Here is a 12,062-nt window from a genome sequence, read left to right on the forward strand (position 1 = left end):
CACTTGTAATCTTACGCTGTTGGAAGATAAACAAATAGAGAATGGTAAATTTACATGAACCTCACTCTAAATGGGTTTATATAAATATCATATGTAATATGGCAATGACAAACCTTAGCAGACTCTGTGGGTCCAGTTTGCGCAATGAAGCACGAGCGATTTGCTGCTGCACTGGGCAATCCTCCTCAACCCACACAGTGCCGTATTTTGCCGTGTGGCTCTGGTTGGGCTTCCCAGTACCACGGGGCCTCTTCCGTGGAGGCATGTTGGGTTCTTGTTCCGTCTCCTTTTCAGATTCTTCTGAGGAGGTATCAGTGGCCTGCTGGACAAATGAAACCTGTCCTCCATCAGAATCTGCTTCGTCCATTTCCTGAAGCAAGGCCAAAGCCTGTTGCGCGGAGAGGTTCTTCCTGCGTGGCAGTGATACGGAGGCCATCCTGATGTGCATTCTCAGAAATGCGAACAAGAAATGATTCTCCCGCCTGGGTCGGTCTGCTTTTATGCACAGCACTGTGCTGTAGTCAAGCAATGCCACTTCCTCACATACACAGTGACAATGGAACAATGGAAGAGCTGTGCTGAGAGTCAAGGAAGTTGTGAGTGGAAGTTGTGGAAGTTTTGAGAGTGTGAGTAATGTGTAATGTCTAGGCCTAAAATTGAGGCACAGGCGGCCAGAAGGGGACAGAGGGGGAGTGCCTCCCCTGCACCCTGGTGACACACCTGCACCCCAAGCCCTGCGTGTGTGGGTGGGTGTGGTGGAGCGGGAAGAGGGAAGCAGCTGAGGATGGGGAGGGAAGAAAGGGAGGGGCAAGCTCCCCCGCTGACCCCAGTAGGCAGCCCCACACTCTGGAACCCACCAGGACAAGGGGGCCCAGGCCCATCCGGACCGGGACCCACAGCAGCACCACCCAGCCCCACAGAGTCCGGGGCAGCCCACCTGACCCCACCGCAGAGAAAACTGCACCCAGCCCGTCATCCGCTCATCTTCCAGACTACACAAGACAATAGACACCCAGGTTGAGTTCATTCTCCACCTGTCCTATATCTCTCCCCCACCTGCAGAGTGAGCTCCTGTAGAGAGGAGACCTCCTGCAAAGATGTAACAGCCTCCCCACCAGTTAGAGAGCCCTCCAGTTGGGCCGATGCACCAGAGGTCCCCCCGCACCAGGGCTCAGCCCCCATGCACCTGCCCACAACCCCGGCAACACAACAACCAGGACCCAAGCCCCCAAGGCCCAGCCAGAGCCCCAGCCTGGGGGCGGAGCACCCCCAGACCCCCAAGCCTCCACGCCCGTCCCGGACCCACGCAGGAGCAGCCAGGCTACCAGGCCAGTAACCAACGTCCGCCAGCACAGACCCTCCCCCATCTCCGCTGTATGCAGCCACAATGAAAACACCATCTAAGAGCCACCAGAGCCCCTAACCAGGTTATGGCCACAACCCCCGGGTTAGGCCCTCCAGGGAAAACGTCCCTAGGGACTCCCCAGATGCCCTAAGGCCGTCCCTAACCCCATATCAACCACTTTAAAATAAACTTAAAGAATAGTGATGACTACCAGGAAACACCTGAGGCAGTTTCTGTTTTGATAGACCATGTAATACCAGAGTTATGATTAAAAAATATATATATATACGGTATATATATATATATATATATACATATATATATATATTAGGGGTGCAACGATATTCGTATCGATATTGAACCGTTCGATACAGTGCTTTCGGTTCGGTACGCATATGTATCGAACAATACATTTGTAATTTATTTTATCAACTTTCCTTCTGACTATGCTGTCTGTGTTGAGCGCTCAGTGAATCTGCGTTCGACTACTCCGCCTAGGCTGCACTGTCGAGCGCAGATCCACTGAGCGCTCAACACAGACAGCATAGTCAGAAGGAAGAGCGCAGGGCAAGCTAGCAAGACAGGTAAGCGAGTCATGGACTAAAGTAAAACAGTATGTTGGATGTGCCACGCAATGCTCAATTACATGGGTGGGAGCTAGTGTGTTAGCGCAGTTAGCTCGTTAACGTGTTGGCCGTCTAGCCCCATGCACGGGGCGATCGGCGGTAGCTCGTTAACGGAGATTTGCCGTGTTGTGGCGTTAAGGTCATTTCAACGAGATTAAGCACTAGTGGGAACACAACGAATATGACTGCACATTTACGCCGACATCATCCTAGTGCAAAGACAAAAACAACAAGCATGCTACTAACTTTAGCCGAGTCATTTAGACAGCTGTTAGCACATGATTCTCCTTATATGTTTAATATGCTGCTGAGAATATAGCCCAGAAGAAGCGGATAGTATAGCTTTTATTTTGGAAAGAGACATTTCTCTGTAATAAACTCTCTTTTCCAAAGATGAGTGATTCCTCAATCAGATACAGGGCTCGCAATATCGCTAGCCCGACGTCCTGGGGCTAGCGACTTTTTCAGTCGGGCTACCAAAATCTATCTCTTCCCTGCCCGTCGGGCTATTGTAGGAAGGAAAAATATATGTCAATGCTTTTGCATTCTTTCAGAAATGTAGCTGGGTAATTATGTCATTGGCATCGGTGAGCCACTGTCAATATGTGACATATTGAAATCGCGTTTGAATTTGCGCTTGTTTTTTTGCTTTCACTTTGCAATCGCGCGAACTGTGTATAGAGAGCGACAGCACTGATCTGTGAGTGATGATAATTTGTGCACCAATTCCTCTGACATTGTCTTATTAATCGTTAGCTTACTATGCAAACATGACAAGTGAAATCTCCCGCAGCAAGCTTAAACATGTGAGAGGTTGATCGCGCAGAGAATCGCTGAGCTTATATGAGTGCGTGTGTAAAAGCAGCAGGATATATATTTTAGTTCTGCTGAGCCAAATAAGACAGGTCAGGGTGAAGAAGTGACAGCCAAAGAAAAGCTTACCACAAAACGGAGAAGTTATGACAAATCAGACTATAAGGCAAAAAGAAAGTGCAGCTTTATGGTTTCATGGACAAAATAATTTCTGTGGCTGCAATATGACGAGCTAAATAACCAGGGCTGCACATAAGTGGTCCGCAGGTGTGCATTCGCTGTCAAAATAAAAAACACGCACAAGGGTTAGGGTTAAATTTAAAAACTGTACTTTTGAGTTAAAATATATATTTATAATTTTAATAAATGACAAATTAAAAAGGCATGAACATTTTTTTTGTATCGAAAAAATATCGAACCGTGACACCAAAGTATCGAACCGAACCGAACTGTGAATTTTGTGTATCGTTGCACCCCTTATTTGAAACCTGGATCCCCCGTAGCCGGTTACCAAGATTACGTGAAGTACCCTCAGAAGGTCTGCTAGATGATGTTAATGCAGCACTACGGGCAATACCTACAACCACGATTACCGACACTAACAAGCTGATCTACAATACGGCAACAGTGATCAGTGAGATGCTTGGCTACAAGTTGAACAGCGACAAGGGGCAGTACCCTCCATGGAGAAGGAGGCTAGAGGGCAAGATCAAAGTAGCACGGAGGGAGGTTAGCCAACTAACGGAGTTGCAGAAAGGTGCGACAAATAAGGTGCCTAAGAAATACAGCAAGCTGTCCATACCTGAGGCCTTGGAAACTGCCAAGCAAAGACTCACAGCCTTGGCCAGCCGCTTGAGGAGGTACACCAGAGAGATAGAAGGCAGGAGAATAAACCAGCTGTTCTCCACAGAACCAGCAAAGGTGTACTCTCAGTGGCAAGGGAACAATAAGAGAGCAGCACCACCAAGGCTGGAGACGGAGCAATACTGGAAGAGCATATGGGAGAAGGATGCAACCCATAACGGCAATGCTCAGTGGCTAGAGGATCTGAGGGCTGACCACAGCGACCTCCCTGAACAGGGTCCAGTAACCATCACAGTGGCAGATATCCAAGAAAGGGTCTCCAGTATGAAGAGTTGGACAGCACCAGGGCCCGACATGGTTCACGCCTACTGGCTGAAGAAGCTGACTGCACTCCACGAGCGTCTGGCAGCACAAATGAACCAGCTGCTAGTTAACGAGAGACACCCGGAATGGCTAACTGAAGGCCGGACGGTCCTGATCCCCAAGGACCCCAAGAAGGGACCGGTCCCCTCCAACTACCGACCAATAACCTGCCTCAGTACTACAAGGAAGCTCCTGTCAGGCATCATATCGGCTAAGATGAACAGGCACATGGGTCAATACATGAGTGGGACACAGAAAGGAATTGGCAAGAATACCAGAAGGTAGTCAGAACTGAGGGGATTGAACTACCAGAAGGCAACATTGCAGACATAGAGGACAGTTACAAGTACTTGGGGATCCCGCAGGCGAATGGGAACCATGAAGAGGCCGCTAGAAAAGCTGCAACCACCAAGTACCTGCAGAGGGTCAGGGAAGTCCTGAGGAGTCAGCTGAATGGTAAGAACAAGATCCGGGCCATCAACACGTACGCCCTGCCCGTGATCAGGTACCCTGCTGGGGTAATAGGCTGGCCAAAGGAGGAGATAGAAGCCACTGACATAAAGACAAGAAAGCTCCTTACCATGCATGGAGGGTTTCACCCCAAATCCAGCACCCTGAGGCTGTACGCTAAGCGGAAGGAAGGGGGCCGGGGACTGGTGAGTGTCAGCACCACAGTCCAGGATGAGACAACGAACATCCAAGAATACATTGGGAAGATGGCCCCAACTGACCGAGTGCTCAGTGAATACCTCAGGCAGCAGAAACCCAAGAAAGAGGAGGGAGACGAGGAACCATCATGGAAGGACAGGCCCCTGCACGGTATGTACCACCGGCAGATAGAGGAGGTGGCTGATATCCAGAAATCCTACCAGTGGCTGGACAAAGCTGGACTGAAAGACAGCACAGAGGCACTAATCATGGCAGCACAAGAACAAGCTCTGAGCACAAGATCCATAGAGGCTGGGGTCTATCACACCAGGCAAGACCCCAGGTGCAGGCTGTGTAAAGATGAGACAATCCAGCACATAACAGCAGGGTGCAAGATGCTAGCAGGCAAGGCATACATGGAACGCCATAACCAAGTGGCTGGCATAGTGTACAGGAACATCTGTGCCGAGTATAACCTGGAAGTCCCAAGGTCAAAATGGGAGATGCCCCCAAGGGTGGTGGAGAATGACCGAGCTAAGATCCTGTGGGACTTCCAGATACAGACGGACAAAATGGTGGTGGCTAACCAACCGGACATAGTGGTGGTAGACAAACAGAAGAAGACGGCCATAGTGATCGATGTAGCGGTTCCGAATGACAGCAATATCAGGAAGAAGGAACACGAGAAGCTGGAGAAATACCAAGAGAAGAGAAGAGAAGAGCTCGAGAGGATGTGGAGGGTGAAGGTAACGGTGGTCCCCGTGGTAATCGGAGCACTAGGTGCGGTGACTCCCAAGCTAGGCGAGTGGCTCCAATAGATCCCGGGAACAACATCGGAGATCTCTGTCCAGAAGAGCGCAGTCCTGGGAACAGCTAAGATACTGCGCAGGACCCTCAAGCTCCCAGGCCTCTGGTAGAGGACCCGAGCTTGAAGGATAAACCGCCCGCAGGGGCGTGCTGGGTGTTTATATATATATATATATATATATATATATATATATATATGCAATGCTTTTTTCTGAATACTATTGGCGTCTTTAGTGCAAACAAAAACACTGACACCTCTTTCCTGTTGGTAGAAAAATATACCATGGCAACCAATAATATGTGAACACGTGACATTTGGTTATTTAGAAAGAGAAGAAAGTTTTAGAAGTGACAGTGACGAGAGAGTGAGCGAGCGAGAACGCAAGCGATATCGCCCTCCTTCCAGTGGGACATGCCACTGGCCCAACCTTCCTTGTCAGATGCACGAACCACCTCAGCTGGCTCCATTCAATGTGGCTAAGTGGATGGCTGAGCTTCTCACCTTAAGTCTAAAGGAGAGGCTAGCAAGCCTTTGGAGCAAGGTAATTTCCACCACTTGTACTCACGATCTTGTTCTTTTGCTCACTATCCAGTGCTCATGACTATAGGTGAGCGTAGGGATATAGGTGGACTGGTACATCAGAGCTCAGCTCTCTTTTCACCATGATGGACCAGCACAGCATCCACATCACTGCAGCTGCAGCCCCAGTCCGTCTGTCAATCTCACGCTTCCCTCCCCCTTCACTCATGAGCAAGACCCCGAGATACTTAAACTCCTTCTCTTGGGGCAACAACTCATCCCTGACCTCCAAAATTTTCCAGCTGAGGACCATGACTCCGCTTCACACTTGGCTGCGAACCATTCCAGTGTTAGCTGGAGACCACCACCTGACGAAGCCAACAGAACCACATCATCTGCAAAAAGTGGAGATGAGATTCTGAGACCACCAACATTTAAGCTCTCCGCCACTTGATCACACCTAGAAATCCTGTCCATAAAAATAATGAACAGAATCTGTGACAGAGGGCAGCCCTTATGTCCAATACCCACTGGGAATGACTTCTGTAGCAACTGGTCAGACACCCCATACACTTGAAGCACTACTGACAAAATACTCAGAGGGACAGTGTCTGATACCTGCTCCAAGTCCACAAAACATCTAGACTGCTTGGGCAAACTCCCAGTGATTCCTGAAATATTCTCATGAGGGTTTAGAGCTGGTCCAGTGTTCTGCGACTGGGACAACACCTGCATTGTTCTTCCTGCATCTGAGGTTCAACTAACAAGATGGACTCTTTTTTCCCCCCCCCAGCACCCTGGCATAGACTTTCCCAGGGAAGCTGAGAGGTGTGAGCCCCTTATAGTTAGAGCACACTCTCCAGTCCCCCTTCTTAAAGATGGGAACCACCACCCTGGTTTGCCAATCCCGATGTACTGCTGGTGATCTCTATGAACCATTGTAGAGGCGGGTCAACCAGGACAACCCTACAACACCCAAAGCTTTTAGGAACCTCATCCACCACAGAGGCCCTGCTACCAAGGAGTTGTTTAACTGAAGCCAAATAAATTAAGGTGCCACTTACAGACATTACATCCCAGTCACACTGATAAACCACTTGAGTTTTTTCAGCGAAAATGTTCTGAATATTGCCGACAATCATCTTTGTGAAAGCTCCTTCAGTAAACCAGCGAGCAAGGTTAGCATCAAACAAGGTGGCATACCAAATAGCTCAGTGCAAAAACCCTCACACCATAGCAGAGGAGTCTGCCTGCAGCATTAGACATGGTTTCTGGCATGCTGGATGACACGAGTGCTGCAAAAATAAAACTATCTCTCTGTCCAGTGACACTGTCACCAGACGCATAAATGACATTGGTAACGACCTTAAAAAACAGCTGGTAGATAAACTCAAAGACAAACATTTTGCCTTACAGTTTGATGAAGCAACAAAGACTGTTTGTTTATTGCTTATGTACGTTGTGACATGACAAAGTTCCTGTGTGAGGATCTACTTTTTTGTAAACATGTCAGAGACAGAGACACATCTGCAAAGCTATTCAAAATGCTGGCCTGCTTCCTGACTGAGAACGGGCTAAAGTGGGAGAACTGCATTGGTATTTGTAGTGATGGTGCACAGACCATGGCAGGGATGAGAAAAGGGCTTCGGGCGCTCATCAAGAAGGTTTCGCCTAATGCTGAATGGACACACTGTGTTATACACAGAGAAGCACTGGCATCAAGGCGCCTTTCCTATTTTTTCTAAGTAAGGTTATGACTGATATTGTAGGTGTAGTCAATTTTATAAAGACCAGACCACTAAAAACAAGAGTATTCTCTGCTGTCTCAAGTCAAGTCAAATCAAGTGCCTTTATTGTCATTCCAACCATGTGCAATGGTACAGTACACAGTAAAACGAGACCATGGTGCTACCTATGACATGTAACAGACAATCAACACAGGACTACACATGCAATGTGCAAAAAACCCCAAAAAGACAGTGCAAAACCAGACAGAACAGAACAATAAGACACAACCGCGCAAAATAACTGTGCAAAAGACTGAGCGTTGTGCAAAAAGTAACTTGGTGTATGAAGGTGTGCGTGTGTGTGTATGTGATTGTGCAGATAAGTGCTTGGTATGAAGGTATTTGTGTGTGTGTCAGTGTTCAGGAGTCTGACAGCTTGGGGGAAGAATCTGTTTCACAGTCTGGTAGTGAGGGCACGAATACACCGGTACCTCTTGCCAGAAGGCAGCAGGGTGAAGAGTGTGTGTGAGGGGTGCGTGGGGTCCTCCATTAAGGCTTTGCAGAGGCAGCAGGTGTGATAAGTGTCTGTGATGGAGGGAAGAGAGGCTCCAATGATCTCCTCAGCTGTTCTCATTATAAGTTGCAGAGTATTGCAATCTGATATGGTGCAGTTGCCATACCAGACAGTGATGCAGCTGCTCAGGATGCTCTCGATAGTCCTTCCATAGAAGATGGTGAGAATGAATGACGGAAGATGGGCTTTCCTCAGCTTCCACAGGAAATAGAGACGCCGTTAGGCTTTCTTAGTTATGGAGCTGGTGTTGAGGGACCAGGAGAGGTTCTCTGCCAGGTGAACACCAAGGAATTTGGTGCTCTTGACGACCTTCACAGAGGCTCCATTGATGTGAAATGGACAGTGATCTCTCTGTGCTCTCCTGAAGTTAACAGTCATCTCTTTTGTTTTGTCCACATTCAGACACAGGTTGTTGACTGTGTCCTGTTGTTGACTATATGTGACGAGATGGGAGCTGAACATCAAGCTGTGCTGTTTTACAGTGAAGCGAGGTGGCCGTCATGAGGAAAAGCCTTGTCCCGAGTTTTTGAGCTCAGAGAGCAGATGAGAATATTTTTGGAGCAGGAGCACAAGTCTGAAGTGGCTGAAAAATTTAGTGATGAGAACTTTCTGGTGAAACTGGGCTATCTTAGTGGCATATTTGGAAAGCTAAACGAACTAAATCTACGGCTTCAAGGGAAAGATAAACACCTCCCTCAGGTCACAGGCAAGATCAGCTCTTTCACCCAAAAGCTTGCAATGTGGGACAGCAATCTTGATGAAGGAAATACTGATTTATTCGAGAATCTGCTTTAATTTGTTGATACTGGCTATGATGCCACCTCAGTGATTCCATGTATTAAGCAGCACATTTCAAAACTGATCGCATACTTCCCTGAAAACAGTTCCCAGTATGACTGGGTGAAAGATCCTTTCAATGCACAAGCTCCAACTGGTTTCAGCTATGCAGAGGAGAACCAGTTCACTGACATGACATCTGACTCCACTAAAAAACAATGTTAATAAAATTATTCTTTGTTTTAAGTTGATCTATATTTCTTTTTAGTTTTCTTTAATGTTAATAAGGATACAATGTTTTGCAGAGATGTACTTATAACAGCAATTTGGGTAGACCGAAGCAGATATGACTCCTTCAGCCTGATGACTCCCTTCACCTCCAGTGTCCACCATTTGTCAAAGGAGCTTGCAAAGAAAAGCGTCTGGACTTCTTTAAGTTGCTTGAAGACGTTTCACCTCTCATCCGAGAAGCTTCTTCAGTTCTAAGGTCAAATGGTGGAGAGTCCCAGATATAAACCTAGTGGGAGTTTCCCCCCACAGAGGGACAAAAGGACCCCCTGATGATCCTCTAATCGCCTGAGCCAAGGTGTGAAACTGGGCGTGGGTCCCAATCAGCCAGAGTTTCGGGTGTGTTCATTGTGAAACCTGGCCCCACCTTATCATGCGAATTCCTGAGGTCAGATGGCCCAGGATGTGAGTGGGCGTTAAGGCGTCTGGGAAGGGATCTCAAAACTGGATTATAGATGGCAGAGAATTGGTGTCGTAAACCCCGCCTCTGTTCAAAGATGGTCGCTCACAGTGGACATAGATGGCTTCTTTCACTCCTCTTTCAAACCATCTGTCCTCTCTGTCCAAAATGTGAACATTGGCATCCTCGAAAGAGTGACCTTTATCCTTTAGATGCAGATGGACTGCTGAGTCTTGTCCTGTGGAGGTGGCTCTTCTGTGTTGTGCCATGCGCTTGTGAAGTGGCTGTTTGGTCTCTCCGATGTAGAGGTCTGAGCATTCCTCGCTGCACTGTACAGCATACACCACATTGTTAAGTTTGTGTTTTGGCGTTTTGTCTTTCGGGTGAACCAGTTTCTGTCTGAGCGTGTTGCTGGGTCTGAAATACACTGGGATGTCATGCTTGGAGAAAACTCTCCTGAGTTTCTCTGATACGCCGGCTACATAGGGGATGACAATGTTGTTGCGTCTGTCCTCCCTCGCTGGTGTCTGATCTTCTTTTCTGTGCCTCTTTGCTGACTTTAAGAACGCCCATTTAGGATAGCCGCACGTTTTGAGTGCTTCCTTTACATGTGTGTGTTCCTTCTTTTTCCCTTCAGGCTTAGAGGGAACATGTTCTGCCCGGTGGTGTAGGGTCCTGATTACTCCAAGTTTGTGTTCCAAAGGGTGATGGGAGTCAAAGAGGAGGTACTGGTCCGTGTGTGTGGGCTTCCGGTAAACTTCGATGTTGAGTTTGCCGTTCTCTTCAATGTCCACCATTTGGTTACAACATTGACCTCTAGGTCTCACTGTCCCACAGAGCATTGAAGTCTCCCAGTAGGATAACAGAGTCTCCAGGTGAAGCACCCTTGAACCCCCTGCTCAGGGACTCCAGTGGACTCTAGCCCACTGGGAAAATGCCAACGTACAGGCAGCAGGCCAAGGGGATACCAAGATACCCACTCCAGCCTGCCGCCTCTCATCAAGGGCAACTCCTGACTGGGACAGAGTCCAGCCCCTCTCGAGGAGACTGCTTCCAGAGCCCAAGCTGTGCATTTAGCTTAACCCGATTTTATCTAGCCGGTACCTCTCAACTTCACACTCTAGCTCAGGTTCCCCATCAGCAAGGGGACATTCCATGTCCCAGTCATCAGCCTTGGTGGCCAGGGATTGGAATTGGTCTGCCAGAGTCTCCACCCTTGGCCGCCGCCTAAAACACGCTGTGCCTGACCTCTACAGCTCCATTAAATCAGTGATTTTAGCGTGTTAGAGAAGAAAAATGGTGGATTGATGCAAATTGCATCCAGAACAGAAATTATACTGGGAATGCAATTTTGGTTGAACAAACACCTACACAGACAGCATGCTTAAACAGGCAGACCAGACCCTGAACTTCAGTAGATAAGCTGATGAGCAGTCAGGGTTGCAGGGTTGTCTCCATTTCTACTGTACATGTTTCTACAGTAAAATCACTGTGGCAGTTGCTTTAAATTCTCTTTGGGCTGGTTTCCATATTTGCTTATTGTTGTTGCTTTGTGTTAATAGGTAAACACTAAAAGAAAGATCATATGTTTGCCCTTATTAGGACAGGGATTTTCTGTTGGTGTGTGGGAAACTGTAGCCTATAGTTTATATTGTTAAATGTAACTATGTGGCAGTGCGTTTCAGGTCATTTTATCGTTTAGTGTAACAAATAAATTTCTCTGGCAAGTAATAAAGTAGCATACTACAATACTTTTAAGAAAGGTAATGAATAATGTGTTTTACTTTTTTTGATTAATGACCCCAACGATGCACAGCACAGCCCTGCTCCCTGCTGCCTTTGTTTTAAGCTCTCTGTCTTGACCCACTGTTTTTCTTTCTATGTTTAGGATGATGAAGTGGTCTTACAATGCTCAGCTACAATCCACAAGGAGCAACAAAAACTTTGTCTTGCTGCTGAAGGCTTTGGGAACAGACTCTGCTTCCTCGAGTCCATTTCAAACTCCAAGGTACAGTATTGACATAAGTAATAATCCTTTATTTCACAAGAATAGCCAGATCACCATCAAATGAGTGGGGAAAAATGATTTCACTGAAGAAAAAAATCCAGAACGTGTTGGCTGTAGCATGTATTTATGTGTCATGTTCATCAAACCCTGATCATCAGATCACAAACCAAAATGCTTTTGGAGAAGTTGCCTAATTAATTAAATGAGCGTCACAGCTTCCACAATAGCATTACAGTTTGAAAACTACTCTATACCTCATAGCTTTCATAGCTCCATTCATGCTATATTTTATAGGATTCACGTGTTTACTAAGAATTGTGTGTGCACAAAGTCAGAGCTGTACTCATCATAGATTTAATAAA

At 47.2% G+C, this 12,062-nt stretch overlaps 1 protein-coding gene across 5 annotated transcripts in view; it reads left to right on the plus strand.

Moving 5' to 3' along the window:
- Window positions 1-12,062, plus strand: part of ryr2a (ryanodine receptor 2a (cardiac)) — a 310,584-nt gene that overhangs the window by 57,134 nt on the left and 241,388 nt on the right. For all 5 annotated transcript variants that reach the window (XM_085465413.1, XM_085465416.1, XM_085465414.1 and 2 more), the window contains exon 2: window positions 11,581-11,700. In XM_085465413.1, coding sequence (XP_085321539.1) covers window positions 11,581-11,700 — 120 coding nt within the window. The remainder of the gene's footprint in view (window positions 1-11,580; window positions 11,701-12,062) is intronic.

Source organism: Copadichromis virginalis, linkage group LG8, assembly GCF_057382275.1.
Source record: "Copadichromis virginalis isolate Kocher_CV1m ecotype Utaka linkage group LG8, C_Virginalis_male_GT1.1, whole genome shotgun sequence".
Taxonomy (NCBI): domain Eukaryota; kingdom Metazoa; phylum Chordata; class Actinopteri; order Cichliformes; family Cichlidae; genus Copadichromis; species Copadichromis virginalis.